Genomic DNA, 20642 nt, shown 5'->3' with positions numbered 1-20642 from the left:
GAGACAGTCTCACTTTATGACCCTCAGTAGAGTGCCGTGGCCTCACACAGCTCACAGCAACCTCCAACTCCTGGACTTCAGTGATTCTCTTGCCTCAGCCTCCCAAGTAGCTGGGACTACAGGTGCCCGCCACAACGCCCGGCTATTTTCTGGTTGCAGTTCGGCCGGGGCCGGGTTTGAACCCGTCACCCTCGGTATATGGGGCCGGCGCCCTACAGACTGAGCCACAGGCGCCGCCCGCACCCTACTTTTTTTTTGAGACAGAGTTTTGCTCTGTTGCTCACCTGGGCTACAGTGTAGTGCTGTCATCATAGTTCACATCAACCTCAAACTTGTGGGCTCAGGCGACCATTCTGCCTCAGCCTCCTAAGTAACTGGGAGTACAGGCATGCACCACCAAGTCTGGCTAATTTTTTTTATTTTTAGTAGAGACAGGTTCTTGCTCTTATTCAGGCTGGTCTTGAACTTCTGAGCTCAAGTGATTCTTCTGCCTCCACCTTCTGAAGTGCTGGGATTAAGCCACTGCACCAGCCCATTTTTTTAAAAATCTGTATTTAAAAAATTTCAGTTCAAAATATAGTGGTTGACTTCAATGAAAAAAAATCAAAAAGATAAACTCCATGAGACTAAGAAAAAGTTACTTTGGCTTGGCACCTGTAGCTCAGCGGCTAAGGTGCTGGCCACATACACCAGGGATGGTGGGTTTGAACACAGCCCAGGCCTGCTAAACAACTACAACAAAAAAATAGCTGGGCATTGTGGTGGGCGCCTGTAGTCCCAGCTCCTTGGGAGGCTGAGGCAAGAAAATCACTTAAGCCCAAGATTTTGAAGTTGCTGTGAGCTGTGACACCACAGCACTCTACCAAGGGCTACATAGTAAGACTTTGTCTCAAAAAAAAAAAAAGAAAAGAAAAGGAAAAAGTTACTTACTCTCTTGATGTCATCTAAACAAGTAATTTCAGGTGACATTCCTCCATGTACACAGAGAAACTGCTGGTTTAAGAGGGCAGCAAGTGGAAGACAGTCAAATGTATCCATACATGCATCATACACCTGTTCAGAATATTTGATTCGACCTACCAAAAAAGGAAAAACAGTAAAAGGAAGAACAGCTAAAATGTTACCATATTTAAAAAGGACATAAGCCAGGAGAATATGAAGTTATTAAAGCCATTTATTTCACACAATTTTGACAATAATCATCTTTGTAAAACTTTTGGAAAAGTTATATATGAAGGGTTAACAAAATCTCTTTCCTTCTCTTAAAGACAAGTATGACCTTGTATTTCCTAGTGCTGTTACCCTGGAAACCTGATAAGGTGACTGTCAGCTGTGTTATTTGGCAGAATTACCTAACTACCTGGTAAGAAGCTATAGCTCTGGGTTCCTCTGAAGGCAGTAACTCATAACTGGTTATATCCCTTGTGGGTCTCTGGCAGCTGTGTAATAAAGGTTTTATAAGATACATTGACACGGGCGGCACCTGTGGCTCAGTGAGTAGGGCGCCAGCCCCATATGCCGAAGGTGGCGGGTTCAAACCCAGCCCAGGCCAAACTGCAACAAAAAAATAGCCGGGCGTTGTGGCGGGCGCCTGTAGTCCCAGCTGCTCAGGAGGCTAAGGCAAGAGAATCGCATAAGCCCAAGAGTTAGAGGTTGCTGTGAGCCATGTGACGCCACGGCACTCTACCCGAGGGCGGTACAGTGAGACTCTGTCTCTACAAAAAAAAAAAAAGATACATTGACACTTGTGATGCACTAGGCTTCTAAGCCAGGTGGCTTCCTAATCTGTCCAACATGGATACTGTTTCCGTGGAATTGAGCTGTGACTTAGATGGGGATATGGAGGGAGGCAAGAGAGGCAAAAAGCCTCTACTGCTATATGCACTTCTGTAAGGACTACTCCACTGAAAAGGAATGCCTGCTGCCACCCTTCCTGATCTATATCCTTCTAATAAGTAGACAGATGCCAAGCATGGTTCATGCCAGTCTTCTGAGTCTGAATATTTTATTGGCCTTAAAAGATCCCCTGAGGGTGCTGACAAAATATAAGTAGAAACTGGAGCTTTAATAGACATCAATAAAATGTCAATAATCTTTTTGCTCATGATTTTTAAGACCTATACGCAAATTATGCTTCCATATGGTAACTTTTATTAGGAGCTCAAAGTTAATAAGAGCCATTCTCTTATGCATCTTTGTATCTCCTTACAGTTACATCCCTCTATCTTGCTTTGCAATGGAACACTACAAATTTTGGCTATTTCAAAAGTAGATCCAGCATCAACCATAAAGTCTATTGAAAGTAAAAAAATGAAAATCCTAAAAGCCAGAGTTCCCTGTTGCTAAAGTAATTCCTTTATTAAGAATCCTAAGCTTGGGGAGGCGGAAAAAAAAAAAAAGAATCCTAAGCTTGAATACAGGAGAGAATTTAAATTATATATTAATTCATGCTCCATAACATCTTACATTAATAAAAATGCCTCTTAATCCTAATAATGATTCAGAAAAACTCCTTAGCCTACCTTCAAAAAGGATGCCAAGTATGGAGAAAGAAAGCAAGTAATATTAAGCCATGAAGCAAATTAAAACAGGAGGTCAGGCTTGGAGCCTGTAGCACGGTGGTTTTGGGTGCCTGCCACATACACCCAGGCTGGCAGATTCAAACCCAGCCCAGGCCAGCTAAACAACAACAAAAATAGCTGAGCATTGTGGTAGGCACCTATAGGCCCAGCTACTTGGGAGGCTGAGGCAAGAGAATCACTTAAGCCCAAGAGTTGGAGGCTGCTGTGAGCTGTGACAGCACAGCACTCTACAGAGGGCGACATAGTGACACTCTGTCTCAAAAAACAAACAAACAACAACAAAAAACGAAAAAAAAAAAAAAAAACCCAGGTGGTCAAAAATCAAATTTAGCAGACAGTGCCTGTGGCTCAGTGAGTAGGGCAGTGGCCTCACATACCAAGGGTGGTGGTTCCAAACCTGGCCTGGCCAAACTGCAACAAAATATAGCTGGGCGTTGTGGTGGGCGCCTGTAGTCGCAGCTACTCAGGAGCTGAAGTAAGAGGATCGCCTAAGCCCAAGAGTTGGAGGTTACTGTGAGCTGTGACACCACGGCACACTACAAAAGGTGACAAAGTGAGACTCTGTCTCAAAAAAAAAAAAAAAAAAAAATCGAATCTAGCCAAAAGAAGTTCATGTTATATCACTATGCAACAATATGTTACAAACTGTTAATAAGTTCATGTTTTATTAATATGCGACTAAATAGGTTATGTTTAATTTTCTGAAGTGTCAGACATAAGATGTTATCTATATCCTTCTTTACTTAGTTTAGCTGTATTACCTTCACTTTCCATGATGATTTCATAACCTTTTTAACACTATTACATTACCTTTTTTAAAAGTTACTTTATTTTATGTATAATATATATTATTTTTTAATTTTTTTTTTTGGAATCAGGATCTCACTCTGTCATGCAGTGGTGTCATCATAGCTCAATCTCTTGAGCTCAGGCGATCCTCCTGCCTCTGCCTCCTACTGGGACTATAGGTACGTGCCACCATGCCCAGATAATTCTATTTTTTGCAGAGACAGGGTCTTACTCTTGCTCTAGCTGGTACTGAACTCCTGGCCTCAAGAGATCCTCCCACCTCGGCCAGTGGTAGGACTATGGGCATAAGCTACTATGCTCAGCCTATATTACCCTTATTATTAAAATTTGTTGAAGGCCCACCAGTAAGTTAAGAATGTGATTATAGTGGTCAAGTATGGTGGTCAAAAGAATGGAGTATGAAACCTGACTGCCTCAATTTTAGCCTCTGCCACTGACTAGCTATGGGTCCTTGGATAAATTTCTTAACTCTCTGCGCCTTGGTTTCCTCATCTATAAAATGGCATAATAGTAATAGCTACCTACAATTAAGGGTTGCAGTGAATATTAAGCAAATTTGTATATGTAAAATGTGTGGAATGATGTCTGTCACACGGTAGGTATTAGGTAAGTATTAACTGATAAAATTATTTAATCCTTACAGAAACCATATGAAGCAGATAATAATCATTATCTTCACTTAAAAGCTGAGGAAATTGGGCTTATTTGCCTACAGTTGTAAGCTAGTAAGTGGCAGAAATGGAACTAAAATCTGTTCATGCTCTTAACCACCCTCCAATATTCCTCCTAATCATTTAAGATATTTAAGAGGAGAATCTAAATTTAGCCAAATATATAATTTCCAGAGATTAAATCAGCTGATTCAAGTGCTTTATTTTCAGGCACATTTTAAGATGTATCTCATAAAATAATTATTTCTATAATGAAGAAAAATGTATCACAGCCATAGGCTTACAACATTAGTAAGACAAATTTTTCAACAAAATTCTTCAGAAGCAATTTTGAAAGTCAACACTATTTGCAAGTAGCTACAACCTGGTCTAGCCAATGACAGTATATTTGTTTCAATTTTCGTTTGCTTTCATTTAAAAAAAATAGGTAATACATGTATGTGGTTTAGCTTCAAAAGGACATACAGTACCTCCTGTCCTTTCTCTGCAGAGAATCAATATTACCAGTTTTCTGGGTGTATTTACGAAGATATTCTAGTATACACACGCAGATATGTATATTCCTTCTCTTTTCATATCTTTTTGTTTTTTACATAAATGATGGCATATGTATATATGGCTCTATATTTGCTTTTTGTACTTAATAACATATTTTTAGATCATGCCACACCTTTACATGAATGAAGGATTTAAAAATATGCCAACCTCAAATATACCACTCTGGCCCACTGACTACATTGCGTTAAAGGCACTTGAAAAACAGCAGGTGCAAGGTCATTCCAAACTTCCTGATGTTTCTTAAAAGCAGGAGATGAAATTCCCATCTCAAAAATGCCTTTCCTATACTAGAAGGTCAAGGACAGGTAGATGAGGACAAAAGAATTCTATACAGACTCTTCTAGCTCCCAACATAATTTAGGTACTTTTTGACAACTTACTACTCTTTGTCCAATTATATGTGTTCCAACTCTGAGTGCTTGTCTTCATTTCCTTATATAGGCTCTCATGCCATGTAGAACTCATATTAAATACATTTTTATGCTGTTCTCCTATTAATCTGTCTTATGTCAATTTAATTCTCAGGCCCAGCTAAAAAACCCTAAGAAGGTAAAGGTAAAATTTTGCCTTCCCTGCAAGAACTTTGGAATTTTTGTAAACATATACATAGTATTTCACTTTATGGATATACCACAATCTCATCAGAGCAATCTTTTGCTATTCTATAATAAATAATACTGCAATGAACAACAACAAACAGTTTTTTGTTTAAGTCAACTTGTCATAACAATACTGTTTTCATTTGTAAAATTACAGGAGTTTCTGGAACTTGTCAGTAAGCAATTTAAATACACATCAAAAAATGGCTTATACATGGTGCCCGTAGCTCAGTTGATAGGGCGCCAGCCACATACATCGAGGCTGGCATGTTAGAACCCGGCCTGGGCCAGCTAAAACAATGACAACTGCAACAACAAAAAAATAGCCAGGCGTTGTGGCAGGCACCTGTAGTCCCAGCTACTTAGGAGGCTGAGGCAAGAGAATCGCTTAAGCCCAAGAGTTTGAGGTTGCTATGAGCTGTGAGGCCACGGCACTCTACCGAGGGTGACAACTTGAGATTCTGTCTCCAAAAAAAAAGACTTATAAAAATATAAAATTTTTGTCCTAGAGCTATGAGATGGAATCATATTATAAAAACACTAGGTTTTTTGCTTTCCAAGTACATAAGAAATATTTTTGCAAAAACAAATGATATGTCAAAAATTATCTGTCCAACAAATATAAATGTGTGAGGTGATGAATATCCCAATTATCCTGATTTGATCATTATACACTGTATTATATACACCAAAATATCATATGTACCCCACAAAATGTACAACCATTACATATCAGAAATTTTTCTAATAAAGGAATAAAGTTAACTGTTATAGTTTGCTACCCAAATTATCTCTGGATTTGAATAAAAAAAGAATATTAAAAATAAAAATCTATGCATTCTAAAGCAATTTAAGAATTGATCTGAGAAAAGAAAAGCCTCTAAACACCCCACCCCCCAAAAAAACCAGTAGAAAGATTACAATTGCACAATCCGGAACTAAGTGTCACTTTGCAATAATTATAAGGTACTAATTCTTTTTTTTTTTTAGACAGGGTCCCTCTCTTGCCCGGGCTAGAGCATATGAGGTACTAATTCTAAAAGGTATGATAGCCCTTTAAGAGAGATCAGCTTGTCAGTAAAAACAGCCATGCAAAATACATGTTCTTTCCTTATGTCATTTTTAACTTTTACTTGAATTTGTGTGCTTGTCCCAAGATTTCTTTACATTCAGATGCCTCAGAATGAAACAGAAGGAGTATCTTGGGAGACTGGAAAAACGAAAGCAACCAGGTTTAACTGCTATTAAAGCATGTGAAAAGCAAATAAAAACCTGAGATAAGAACTTCTGTCCCAAATGAGACACTTAAAATGTTTTCCAAACATATTGTTCCATTATCTAAAAATAGTCTAAACCAGGGTGGCACCTGTGACTCAGTGAGTAGGGCGCCAGCCCCATATACCGGGGGTAGTGGGTTCAAACTCGGCCAAACTGCAACCAAAAAATAGCCGGGCATTGTGGCAGGCGCCTGTAGTCCCAGCTGCTCAGGAGGCTGAGACAAGAGAATCGCATAAACCCAAAAGCTGGAGGTTGCTGTGAGCCGTGTGATGTCATGGCACTCTACTGAGGGCGGTAAAGTGAGACTCTGTCTCTACAAAAAAAAAAAAAGTAAAAAAAAATAGTCTAAACCAATTATATAATACTTGTCAAAAAAAAAAAAAAGGAACTATGATAAAACATGGGAAGAATTTGATAAAATATCACCTAAAGGGGCAGTGCCTGTGGCTCAGTGAATAGGGCGTCGGCCCCATATACCGAGGGTGGTGGGTTCGAACCCGGCCCCGGACAAACTGCAACAAAAAAATAGCCAGGCGTTGTGGTGGGTTTGGGCATTGCGCCAGGTGCCTATAGTCCTAGCTACTCAGGAGACTGGGACAAGAGAATTGCCTAAGCCCAGGAGCTGGAGGTTGCTGTGAGCTGTGACACCACGGCACTCTGCCGAGGACAACAAAGTAAGACTCTGTCTCTAGAAGAAAGGAAAAAAAAAAAAGAAAAAAAAATCACCTAATAAAAACCTCTGATACTTAATTCAAAACAGACACATCCATACGCAGCTTTCTTCATTACTTATTTACTACTGAATAATAAAAAGTTACTTTTATCAAGTATTATATTGCAGGGCCTTTGTTAACTGCTATATATGCCTTATTTAATTTTTCCAGGTGAGCCAGGTGCAACAGCTCGTGCCTACAATCCCAGCTACTCTAGAGGCTGAGGCAGGAGAGTAGCTTAAGCCCATACCTTCATCATCAGCCTGGGTAACACAGCAAGACCCTGTTTTTGAAAAATAAAAAATTAGCTGAGTGTGGTGGCTCAACCTGTAGTCCCAGCTACTTGGGAGGCTGAGGTTAATTGCTTGAGGCCACGAGTTGAAGACCAGCTTGGGCAATACAGCAAGCCCTTATCTCCAAAAATGAAAAACTAACAAGAAAAACAAAAGAAGCAATAGAGTCATTGAAGAATACCCCAATATTTGATTTAGAAAACCAATGTAAAATATTCCAATTTTTTAAAGTATTTGAAGTGATTCCTAAACAACAAATAGTAGAAACTTTCCAAAAACATTGGAGCAGTCTTGCTTGTCCAGCAGCATGCAGCACAATTATTTGGGGTATTTAAGCCTTTTTTGGCTCAGTGCCCTAGCACAGTGGTCATGGCACAGGCCACATGCACTGAAGGTGGTGGGTTTGAACCTGGCCCAGGCCTGCTACAACAACAGCAACAACAACAACAACAATAACAAAATAGCCAGGCGCCTGTAGTCTCAACTATTTCGCAGGCTGAGGCAAGAGAATCGCTTAAGCCCAAGAGTTCGAGGTTGCTGTGAGCTGTGAGGCCACAGCACTCTACTGCAGGTGACATAGAGGCTCTGTCTCAAAAAAAAAAAGCCTTCATGATCATATTGATGTACACAGCTATGATTTAAGAAAAAAAAAAAAGCCTTTTTAAATTGTCTTTTTGTTTAAAAAAAATAAAAGCCCCAGTTGGGTAATTTTTAAATTACCAGTTTGAAAACAAAAAAATTGTAAAATTAGTACATAGTAGTGGTGAAAAGTAATTCCAAGAGTGATAGAGAGGATATAAAATTAAAAGTATAAATTCTTTTGGCCCAAATCCCCAGAGGTACTCACTGTTAACAACCTCTTCTATATTTTACATGTATTTAATTTATAAAGGAGATAACAATATACATGCTCTATATATGGATTCTTCATTTAACAATGTATCTGCGCATCACTTCTCATCAATACATATAGATCTAGCTTGGTCTTTCAATAGATATCTAGCATCCCAATTTTAAAAATGTAGTAAGATTTATCAGCCCCTGACATTTACATTATCCTGTTTTTATTATTACTACAATTAACACTACAAAGACCATCCTTAAGCATTCATATCTTTCTGTCTTTTTTGTGAGGACATCTGTGTGGCAGGCAGATGCAAAAGGGACACACGGCTCGGCACCCACAGCTCAGTGCTTAGAGCGCCGGCCACATACACCAGAGCTGACAGGTTCAAACCTGGTCAGGGCCTGCTAAAACAATGACAACAATAACAAAAAAATGGCCGGGAGTTATGGTGGGCCCCCATAGTCCTAGCTACCTGGGAGGCTAAGACCAAGAGAATCATTTATGCCCAAGAGTTTGAGGTTGCTATGAGCTGTGATACCACGGCACTCCACCCAAGGTGACAGCTTAAGACTCTGTCTCAAAAAAGAAAAAAAAAAGAAAGTGACACATCTTTGTATAATCTACTCCTCTTTGAGTGAATGGAAACTGTGACTATGACGAGACTCTTGGCAAATGGGAGAGTATAACAAGTGAGCCTGACATAATCAGCAGAGCCTTTTCAAAGCTAAGGGTTTTCTACGGCAGCCTGATCACAGAAAAGAAAGTCAAAGATACACATTCAGGCTGGCCTGGAACACAGCAAACATTCATACTGGGAACAACCTGTGGGGACCACATGTCAAGGGAACTGCGAGCAGTCTCTAGAAGCTCAGAGTGGTATTCCATCAATAGCTAGCAGGAAAACAGGGACCTCAATCCTACAGTTACAAGAACTTCCAACAATTAGTGACCCTGGAAAAATACCCCAAACCCCAGATAAGAACTGTAGCCTTGCAAACAAACACCTTGAGTTCAGCTCCCTGACAGCTTAAGCAGAGAATATAGCTGTGCTGTGCTTGGACTACTGACCCGTAGTAACTGTGAAATAATGCTTTCTTCTAACTTATTAAATTTGTGGTAATTTGTCATACAGCATTAAAAAAGTAATAAATCCATTATAAATTCCTACAAGTCAGACTCGTGGATAAAAGTGATGTATGCTTAAAATTTTTATAGATATTACAAAATTGCTCTTCAAATACTTAAAACCAATTTAAACGCCCACTGACAATAGATCTAATTTTTAAAAACACTTCCTGGTAATTACCTGCTGATTTAAAGTGTCTATTCCAGTAAGTACCTAAGGGCTGGAATGATCTATTTCTTGCCTACTTTCTTTTATTTATTTATTTATTTATTTGTAGAGACAGAGTCTCACTTTACTGCCCTCGGTAGAGTGACGTGGCGTCACAAGGCTCACAGCAACCTCCAGCTCTTGGGCTTATGTGATTCTCCTGCCTCAGCCTCCAGAGCAGCTGGGACTACAGGCGCCCGCCACAACGCCCGGCTATTTTCTTGTTGTTGCAGTTTGGCCGTGGCTGGGCTTGAACCCACCACCCTCAGCATATGGGGCCGGTGCCCTACTCACTGAGCCACAGGCGCCGCCCTATTTATTTATTTTTTAATTAATTAATTTATTTTTATTGTTAAATCATAGCTGTGTACATTAGTGCAATCAAGGGGTACAATGTGCTAGTTTCATATACAATCTGAAATATTCTCATCAAACTGTTCAATGTAGTCTTGCCTACTTTATGACAGATTTTTATTTTAAAGTATTCCTACTCAAATTTCTTTTAAAATAATGACCTTTCCTTTCAGACTCTCCTAGGAGGAAGGATGTCATTATAACTACCACCTCCAATGTAGCAAACTCTTGGTAGCAAAAATTTGCAGTGTAACACTATCAAATTATCTACCTATCAGGAAAGGGATTGGATATTTGGGTGGTCGAATGAACCCTGAGTCTATGAAAACAAGTTTAAGTTTTTTTAACTTTAGAATACTCTTTTGAGAATAAAACTTTATATATTTTATAATACATTCCTCCAAGATAGCAATCTAAAGAAAAATCTGAATGGGATACAAAAGTTAAGTCCTGATCAAAATATAAACTATATGAACACAAGTATTTTTTACATATTCAAGACTACTTGGGGAAAGGGGTAGATTGTAGAGACAAATGGAAGCCAAAAGATTTAGTTTAGCTTCCTTATTTTATAGAGAATATGCTAATATTTTAGAAATCAAAACAAGTATAAGTTTGCTTTTGCTTATTTCAGTAGTCTCCTTTCATTATAAAAATACAAAAATTCCTTGAAGAATAAACTGATATACCTATACTTTTTTTAGGCATGCTCATTCTGTTTCTTTTTGGCCAGGGCTGGGTTTGAACCCACCACCTTCAGCATATGGGACCGGCACTCTATCCCTTAGAGCCACAGGCGCTGCCCCACCTATACTTTTTTTGAGGGCTATGTAGAGTACGTATCAAAAGTATTTAAAATGTACATGCTCTCTAACCTAATAATTCTCTTTTGAGAGTTTGTTCTGAAGATACAAATCACAGACGCTTACTCATTCAAGTTAATTCAACCAATGTTCATTAGCAACTTGTGAGCAACTAGATACTATTTGGGGTGCTGGGAAAACAACAGTGAACAAAATATGTCTCTACTGTCAAGGAGCTTATATTCTGCTCTCCAAATACTTAAAACCAATTTAAACACCCACTGACAGCAGATCTAAGTAAATATCTATTGAAGAAAAAGACAGTAAAAAAATAAATATATAAAAATTTCAGATATTGGCTTGGCGCCTATAGCTCAGCAGCTAGGGCGTCAGCCACATATACTGGAGCTGGCGGGTTTGAATCCAGCCAGGGCCTGCCAAACAACAATGACAACTACAACCAAAAAAAAAAAAATAGTCAGGCGTTGTGGTGGGTGCCTCTAGTCCCAGCTACTTGGGAGGCTGAGGGAAGAGAATCACTTAAGCCCAAGAGTTTTGAGGTTGCTGTGAAGTGTAACGCCACAGCTCTCTACCCAGGGCAACAGCTTGAGATCTGTCTCAAAAAAAAAAAAAAAAAAAAAATTCAGGTATTGATAAATACTATGAAAAAAAGCAGAGTATGAAGATAAAACAAAGATTTTAATTTAGAAAAGCAATCAGAGAAGAAAATCTCTGAAGACATTGCATCAGTGAAGTTGAACATACGCCTTACAAGCAGATAGATATCTGGAAATAGAAGAAATAAATGCCAATGCCCTGGGGACAGGATCTCCCAAACATCCCCATCATAGTCATTACCATACTGAATGTTAAAAGCCAATTATGAGTACCTAGATTCTGATCAAAGAAATCTTTGTTGTTCATTTAATATCCAGGATGTGCTTACTGCGAACTTTTTCCACTCATCTTGATTCAAGGTTCCTTTAGTGCTGCTTCCTCCCACAGGGACACCCTTCTATAAAGCCTACCTTCCCTCCTGTGGGCTGACAGAGGACAGCAGAGCTGCCGAAACACAAAATACCACCTCTGTGTGGCTAAAGGCCGTGGTGATTCTATAGCAGGCGTCCTCAAACTTTTTTTTTTTTTGTAGAGACAGAGTCTCACTTTACGGCCCTCGGTAGAGTGCGGTGGCCTCACACAGCTCACAGCAACCTCCAACTCCTGGGCTTAAGCGATTCTCTTGCCTCAGCCTCCCGAGTAGCTGGGACTACAGGCGCCCACCACAACGCCCGGCTATTTTTTGGTTGCATTTTGGCCAGGGCCGGGTTTGAACCCGCCACCCTCGGTATATGGGGCCGGCGCCTTACCGACTGAGCCACAGGCGCCGCCCACGTCCTCAAACTTTTTAAACAGGGGGCCAATTCACTGTCCCTCAGACCGTCGGAGGACCGGACTATAGTTTAAAAAAAAACCTATGAACAAATTCCTATGCACATGGCACATATCTTATTTTGAAGTAAAAAACAAAACGGGAACAAATACAATTCATACTGCCTCATGTGGCCCGCGGGCCATAGTTTGAGGACCCCTGTTTTATAGCATCCTAGGTATTTCACACACCTGGAGTAGGAACTGGGGCTCTGTACCAGGTTCTTCTTATGTTTCATCTTCTCTGCTAGAGAAGGCTAAAGATGATCTCTGGAAAGAGGCATGTTCTGTTGGAGGTTGTCTTCACTGGAAAGGGTGTTTGTTTTTTGAGAAAGGGCCCCACTATGTCACCCAGGCTGGTCTTGTGGTCTTGAACTGGACTCAAGCAATTCTCCTGCCTCTACCTCCTGAATATGTTGGGGTTTTTTAATTTTAATTTTTTTTAAATTAAATCATAGCTGTGTACATTGATGCAATCATGGGGTACAATGTGCTGGTTTTATATACAATTTGAAATATTTTCATCAAACTGGTTAACATAGCCTTCATGGCAAGTTTTTTAAATCAGCTAGTAACATTTTGCCTTTCAAAATAATTCTATTTTTATATTAAACTTTTTTTTTTTTACTATTACTACGTACAGTTGTATTTACAATTAGGAGCAGTCTAAATGTCCTACAGTTGTTAATAAGTTTGCTATATATATGATAGGGCATTCATAAGATGGAATACTTAAAGAAAAATTTAAATAAAAATTTAAAATTATGTTTTCAAAAATGTTAATGATATGGAAAAAAACGCTATTATGTTAAGTGAAAAGGGCAATTTATTAAATAGTTGTATGTGTACAACTTGAGCCCAATTTTATTTTTGAAATATATTCAAGTACATATACCTGAACTATTTCATAATTGGTTTTATATATACAGAAAAAAGAATAGAAGACTATACCTCAAATAGTGAGATAACCGTGATTAGATCTCTAAGTGGTATGATGGGGGGGTGGACAATTTTTATATTCTTGGACTTCTCTCTTTTCCAAATATCCCAAGGTTATTACTTTGTAAATAAAGGGGAAACTCTAAAAGTTATTTTCAAAACAGAAGTCTTAAGAGGTGGAATTTTACTTCAGGGAAAAAAAAATAGAACAGGAAACATTTGAGTTCCATTAGTTTCTTTTTTCTTTATATTTAATTCATTTTGGAATAGGCTTTAAAGTGTAACTAAAAATGTTCTAGAGAAGTAATTATACTTACATTCTTGTTTGAAGGTGAAATAGTCTGTAAGATGCCTGCATTCATGATTTCCTCGAAGCAGAAACAATGTTTTGGGATAATTAATCTTTAAACTCCATAAATACAGCACACACTAAAAGACAATTCAAGGATAAAATTTTCTTGGTGACCATGATAATGCATAAAGACAGTTTATATAAATACAAATGATTTGCTGTAACAGTGTATTTACTGTTATTGCCATATTGAAAAATTAAACCTTCCAGCTTTTGACTGTTACTATGCTTGTTGCCCCAAAATTTGACCAAGTGTACAGATTAACTTTCATAGAAATCTTTCCTTTACTTCTGTTCTATTGTTCTATCTAAATATCTAGAACTCTCTGACAAAGCCACCTACATATATACATACCTCAGTCCTAAAGCCTGTATTTTATGTGTTTTCTTTCTTTCTTTTTTTTTTTTTTTTTTTTTTTTGGCCAGGGCCAGGTTTGAACCCACCACCTCCGGTATATGGGGCCAGCGCCCTACTCCATTGAGCCACAGGCACTGCCCCTAAAACCTGTTTTTATTAACAGAGAAAGACAAAAGTCATTTCCACTAAGATCAGGAACAAGGCAAGGATGTTCATTATCTCCACTACTATTCAATACTGTAGTAGAGAAAGTCTGAGGATGCAGTGAGCTATGATGACGCCACTGCACTCCAGCCCAAGCGACAGACCAAGTCCTCATCTCCAAAAAATCAGGTATGCAAATATGTTCATATAGGTTTACTTTGCCTCTGAAAAGTCAAAAAAGAAACTCCTTTAATAGTGATTATAAAAGCTGAATGGCTAACATATGAGATGCTCAAATTCATTAGTTATTCTTAGAGAAATATTAATTAAAAACAACATTAAAATACTGCTTTATAGGCACTGTATTGGCACTGTATTGGTAAGTATTAGAAAATGAGATAAGATCAAATTTGAGGGAGGAAGGGAAGAGGAGGGAGATTGGTATGTTCCCATGTAATGGGCACAATTTAAGGATATATGGCACACCTCCCAGATGTGGGACACAACTACAACAGGGACTTTACCTAATAAATGCAAACATCGTAACCAAATCATTTGTACCCTTGTGTTAATCTGAAATTAAAAAGTGATCAAATTCTGGAGTGCGGGATATAAGGAAATATGAACACGTCAGTGATACTCGTGAGAATAGACTGGGACAGCCAGTCTGAAGAGTCATCTGGCAGTCAATACTCAGTTCAATCAATGCATATACCTTTTTTCCTATCAATACCATTCTTATTCACAAACCATAGAAAAATCAAAACATTGATTTTTGTTGTAATTGGATTTATATGAGGTGCTCATCACAGCAGTGTTCATTTTAGATAGAAATTAGAGGCAAGCTAGGTATCTACCAATGAGAATAAAGAACTAAAATGTCATAGATATATACTATAAAATAACGTACAGCAGGCAGAAAGCAATAAACTAGAGGGACATATAGTAACCTGGATAGATCTTAAAAACACAATGATAAGTGGCAAAAAATCAGTGCAAATAGAGCTACAACAGTGATTCTCAAAGGACAGTCACATTCATCTCAAAATGTGGTATACCAGCATCACCTGGGAACTTGTGAGAATACAGATTGTCAGGCTCTATCCCAGACCTAATGAATCAGAAACAGGGGTGAGTGCCAGCAACCTGCTTGCTTAAGCCTTCTGGGTAATTATGATGTATGCTAAAATATGAGCACCACTGAACATCACATCATTTATGTAAAATTAAAATACTTTATCCATTAGCTAGGCTTTGTAGCAGGTGCCTGTAGTCCCAGCTACTTGGGAAGCTGAGGCAAGAGAATCACTTAAGTCCAAGAGTTTGAGGTTGTTGTGAGCTGTGATGCCACAGCACTCTACTGAGGGCAACATAATAAGACTCTGTCTCAAAAAAACACAAAACTTTATCCATAAAACTGCATATTAAAAATTTAATATGATATATTACACATATTCTAAAGCATATATCAAATGCAATAGAAATGTGTATACTGGGGAGAAGAAGTAAGGAAGATAGGACACAGGTAAGAGAAAAAAAAGAATAAAACAAATGTTACCTCCTCTGAAAGACCTGCCCTGGTAACTCCATCTAAGTTAGTTGTTCCTTTCCCCCTTTAGTACCTTCCTCTGATTTGATTTTCATAGATGGTAGGTAAACAGATATATGATGCTGTCCCTCTCACTAGAAAATATAGTAAAGGACTTTGCTTATTCATTTCCATATCCACAAAAACTAACCACGCTTTCCAACATCGATGTTACTGATACATTGAAAATCATAATTCTTTATTGTTTAGTAGTCTGCATATTGCACAGTATTTTTCATCCCAGGATTTTCTATTAGCATATTACAGGTATTTTGCTAATAGAACCTCTCAATCATTATGACAAACTATCCAGCAATGTATATAATTAAGTGTACCTACCATATAAGTTCTCGAAAATGAGACTGTTTTACATTAAAGCATACATACATTTTGATACTGACATTGCAAAATAACCATAAAACTTAAATACAAAGGCACATACAAATGTGGGGCTAAATTTCATTATCAAGATATCAATTATCACAAAACATTCAATCCATATATTTAATTACATTAAACCTATGTATAAGTTTACTTTATTTATTTATTTATTTTTAGAGACAAGAGTCTCACTTTGTTGCCCCTAGTAGAGTGCTGTTGCGTCACAGCTCACAGCAACCTCCAGCTCTTGGACTTAGGCGATTCTCTTGCCTCAGCCTCCCGAATAGCTGGGACTACAGGTGCCCACCACAATGCCCAGCCATTTTTTTATTGTAGTTTGGTTGGAGCTGGGTTTGAACCCACCACCTTCAGTATATGGGGCCAGCGCCCTACTCACTGAGCCACAGGCACCACCCCATATGTAAGTTTAGACTTTGCTTTTTCTCTCTCTCTCTTTTTTTTTTTAGAGACAGAGTCTCACTTTATCACCCCTGGTAGAATGCTGTGGCGTCACAGCTCACAGCAACCTCCAACTCCTGGGCTTAAGCATTCTCTTGCCTCAGCCTCCCGAATAGCTGGGACTACAGGTGCCCGCCAGAATACCCGGCTATTTTTTTGTTGCAGTTTGACCAGGGCCAGGTTTGAACCTATCACCCTCAGTATATGGGGCCAGCGCCCTACTCACTGAGCCACAGGCGCCACCCACTTTCTCTTTTCTATACATACCTTTCCCAACCAAGAACACAATATATCCTTTGATTTATTTGGGTCTTTATTTCTGCCTTCTGTACAGACCAACTCGCCATTTTGTTTTGTTTTGAGACAGAGTCTCACTTTGTCACCTTGAGTAGAGTGCCATGGTGTCATAGCTCACAGCAACCTCAAACTCTTGGGCTCAAGTGATTATCTGGCCTTAGCCTCCCGAGTAACTGGGATTACAAGAGCCTGCCACAACGTCTGGCTATTTTTAGAGACAAGGTCTCACTCTGGCTCAGGCTGGCCTCGAACCCGTGAGCTCAGGTAATCCACCCACCTCAACCTCCCAGAGTGCTAGGATTACAGGAGTGTGCCCCTGGGCCCAGCCAACTCACCATTTTGAAGTAATGAAATATATAAAAGCACAATCCACATCCACAGTACTATATAATTAGGTTGATAAACCTCCTGGCCTCTAACCTCAAGTTTCATTTCCTTATTTTATATACTGGGATATAACTGTACAACTGTCTTTGTAATTAAACTGCAAGATCATAATTTTCAGGAGTTAGGTTCAGACATTCAATTACTTTTTTATTCCTATGTGAACAGAATTTTTCCTCCATCTAAAGAATAATTTCTGTGTGTCATCAATTGGTCATCAATTGGTCCTCTTATAACATTTTCTCCTTGGTAGTTCCTATGTATTTAGCGCAACATACCCTATGGTGAAAATGTCCTCTGTAATCTTTCTCACAAAACCAATTAAAGAAAAGTAAAATTTAGCTTCTGCTACCACAAAAAAGCACTTTATAATCAGTGAAAATGAAGAGGAAACATCAAAAGGCTTAAAGAACAGTGAAACTTTACTGTCCTGTTTATCTGTGACATTTAGATCAGTCCCTGGTGTACTAATCAAAGCCCACATTACTTCAGGAAAGATTGGCATGAAAAAAACTTCATTATGCCTTGATTCTCTTAGATAGTTTCAAGGTAAAAAAAATTAAGTATATAATGAAAAAATAACATGAAATAAAATTCTGTGAAAATCATTCGACAATATATATTTAAGCCTTAAAAATGTTCTGCTTTTTGACCAGGATGGTGACTCACAACTATAATCTTAGCAGAGGCTCATACCTGTAATACTAGCACCCTGGGAGGACAAGGCAGGTGGATAGCTTGAGCTCAGGGGTTAGATCAGTCTGACAAGAGCAAGACCTGTGTCTACTAAAAATAGAAAACTTAGCTGGGTATGGTGGCACATGCCTGTAGTCCTAGCTACTCGGGAGGCTGAAGCTGAAGAGTTTGAAGTTACTGGCCGGGCATGGTGGCTCACACCTATAATCCAAGCACTCTGGGAGGCCAAGGCAGTGGATTGCTTGAGCTTAGAAGTTTGAGACCAGCCTGAGAAAAAGCAAGACCCCATCTCTAAAAATAGCCCATTATGGTGGGCACCTCTCATCCCAGATACTCAGGAGGCTGAGGCAAGAGTAGTGCTTGAGCCCAAGAGTTTGAGGTTGCTGTGAGTCAAGCAAGGGCGACTAAATGAGACTGTCTCAAAAAAAAATTTCTACTTTTCCATCCAGTTACTTTACATATAAGAATCTCATTCAAGGAAATATTAGAAATACCATCAAAGATGTAGCTGAAAAAGACATTAACTTCAGGATATGCAGAACAAAAATAATTCCAAAGCAACCTGTACCATTTACAGTATAAGTGACACAAACCCAAATTCACCATCTCACAAAGAAAGTCTAGAGACAAGAAAAAAAGTAAGTCTAAAGATAAGATGCCCAGGTTTGATACAGCAGCTCGACGTCATCACCAAGAAACCAAGCCCTCTCTATCTCTTTGATCTGTGACTCACAGCAGGTCTGCTTTTCATCCTTAGCCATGTCACAAAATGCCTGCTATATAGTACATAGTACTTACACATATACACATCTGAAGTGACATAGTGGAACAGAGATAGAAAAGCTTTCACCTTGCAAGAGTTGTTTCATCCAGAATTTCCCCCAAAACCACAAACAAAAACACCTAGCAATTTCTTTTACTACTAGGCAGAAGAAGATCCCATGTTTACCCTTAGAACAAATCACTGGTGGACAGGAAATGGACTGTCTTGACTAGGTCAGACCAACCAGAATTCACTCTCTTGGGCTGGGATAAGAGCCTTTCTTCCTTGAGAGCAAAGATTCTCCCTGAAACCCCAACCCCATTTACCTGAATAAAATAGAAATTTTGTTATTAAGGAAGAATGGGAGGAAAGGTAGGCAATAAGCTACAATCTGCTACAAACTTGTTTACCCAACAATAGTAGAGGAATGGTATAATCAATCATTGTAGTTGTATCATTAACTACTGTGAAAGTTAATCATGCAAACTGGGTCAATCTTGTTATATCCAACTAAAACAAAGTCAAGAGATCATAGGGAAAAGCACTCAAGTCACATAACATTGCTCCAAAAATGCAATTCTCTGCAAGCCTGTCTGCTGAAGCAGCCTGCTATAACCTGAAATCAATTTTATTTAATAGCTACTAAAATGACCTGCTACAATTCTAAGACTATTTGTACCCACTGCCATCACTCACCAGTGAGAACTTGCCAGCGCTCCAGAACCTTACTAGTGCTAATGAACTTTCACAAAGAGCTATGCATAACATATATCTTTATCATAAATCTCTTTCTCTTCGTTCTCTGGACATACCAAAGACCACCCAGTTTGCATGTATGCCTCAAATAATAATTCTTTCTTCACAAATAAAACATCATATTTTCAGGGATCTGTCTATATTTCATTTGATTTAGACATCACATTCTTGGAGATTTTTTTTTTTTAGAGAAAGGGTCTCACTCTGTTGCCAATGGCCTGATCATAGCTCACAACAGCCTCATATTCCTGGACTCAAAGGATCCTTCTGCCCCAGTCTCTCAAGTAGCTGAGAATACAGGCACACACCACCATACCTGCCTAATTTTAATATTTTTATAGATACAGGTGTTTCACTATGTTGCCCAGGGTAGTCTCAAACTCCTAGCCTCAAGTGATCCTTCTTGGAGAAATTTTAATGATAGAAAAAGGTGTTTTCAATATAATTTTGGGTGGAAAAATGATGTTACAAAAAGGATACATAACATGAAGCCACTTTTTTTTTTGAGATGGAGTCTCACTCTAGCACCCTGAGTAGAGTGCCATGGCATAAAGCTCTCAGCAACCTCAAGTTCTTGGGCTCAAGAGATTGTTTGCCTCACTTTTTCTGTTTTTAGTAGAGACAGGGTCTTCCTCTTGCTCAGGCTGGTCTCAAACTCCTGAGCTCAAGCAATCCACCTGCCATGGCCTCCTAGAGTGTTAGGATTACAGGCATGAGCCACCATGCCCAGCCACCAATTTTCTTTAAAAACAAAATACATATTATATAAATGTAAAAGAAGAAAGGGACTATAAGGCAATATAATAAAATGTTAACAATGATTATCTCGATTTATAGAAAGTTTTTATTTTCTTAGATTCTGCATTTCCCATTTTTCCACCAAAATGAACTATTTGTAACAAAAAAATGTTAACAAGGATTCTATGACTTTATTTTTTTTTTTTTTTTGTAGAGACAGTCTCACTGTACCGCCCTCGGGTAGAGTGCCGTGGCGTCACACGGCTCACAGCAACCTCTAACTCTTGGGCTTACGCGATTCTCTTGCCTCAGCCTCCCAAGCAGCTGGGACTACAGGCACCCGCCACAATGCCCGGCTACTATGACTTTATTTTCATCTATTGAACAAAAACATGACATTCATGGTTATCAAGGATAAAGATATAAAATTATTTCAAGTAAATACCTATATGATATTGGACTAAGCTATTGCCTACAGAAGTTTATAATCTTAGTGGTTTATAAATAAATGACTTCCG

General features: G+C 38.8%; 1 protein-coding gene across 4 annotated transcripts in view; it reads right to left on the bottom strand.

The window, feature by feature from the left end:
• PPP3CC (protein phosphatase 3 catalytic subunit gamma) overlaps positions 1–20642 on the bottom strand; it is an 88323-nt gene that overhangs the window by 30778 nt on the left and 36903 nt on the right. For all 4 annotated transcript variants that reach the window (XM_053578817.1, XM_053578818.1, XM_053578820.1 and 1 more), the window contains exons 4-5: positions 13526–13637; positions 931–1076 (exon numbers count right to left, since the gene is read on the bottom strand). In XM_053578817.1, coding sequence (XP_053434792.1) covers positions 931–1076; positions 13526–13637 — 258 coding nt within the window. The remainder of the gene's footprint in view (positions 1–930; positions 1077–13525; positions 13638–20642) is intronic.

Source organism: Nycticebus coucang, chromosome 24, assembly GCF_027406575.1.
Source record: "Nycticebus coucang isolate mNycCou1 chromosome 24, mNycCou1.pri, whole genome shotgun sequence".
Taxonomy (NCBI): domain Eukaryota; kingdom Metazoa; phylum Chordata; class Mammalia; order Primates; family Lorisidae; genus Nycticebus; species Nycticebus coucang.
Note: the sequence above shows the minus strand (reverse complement) of the source record. Positions and strands in the feature narration are given on the sequence as shown.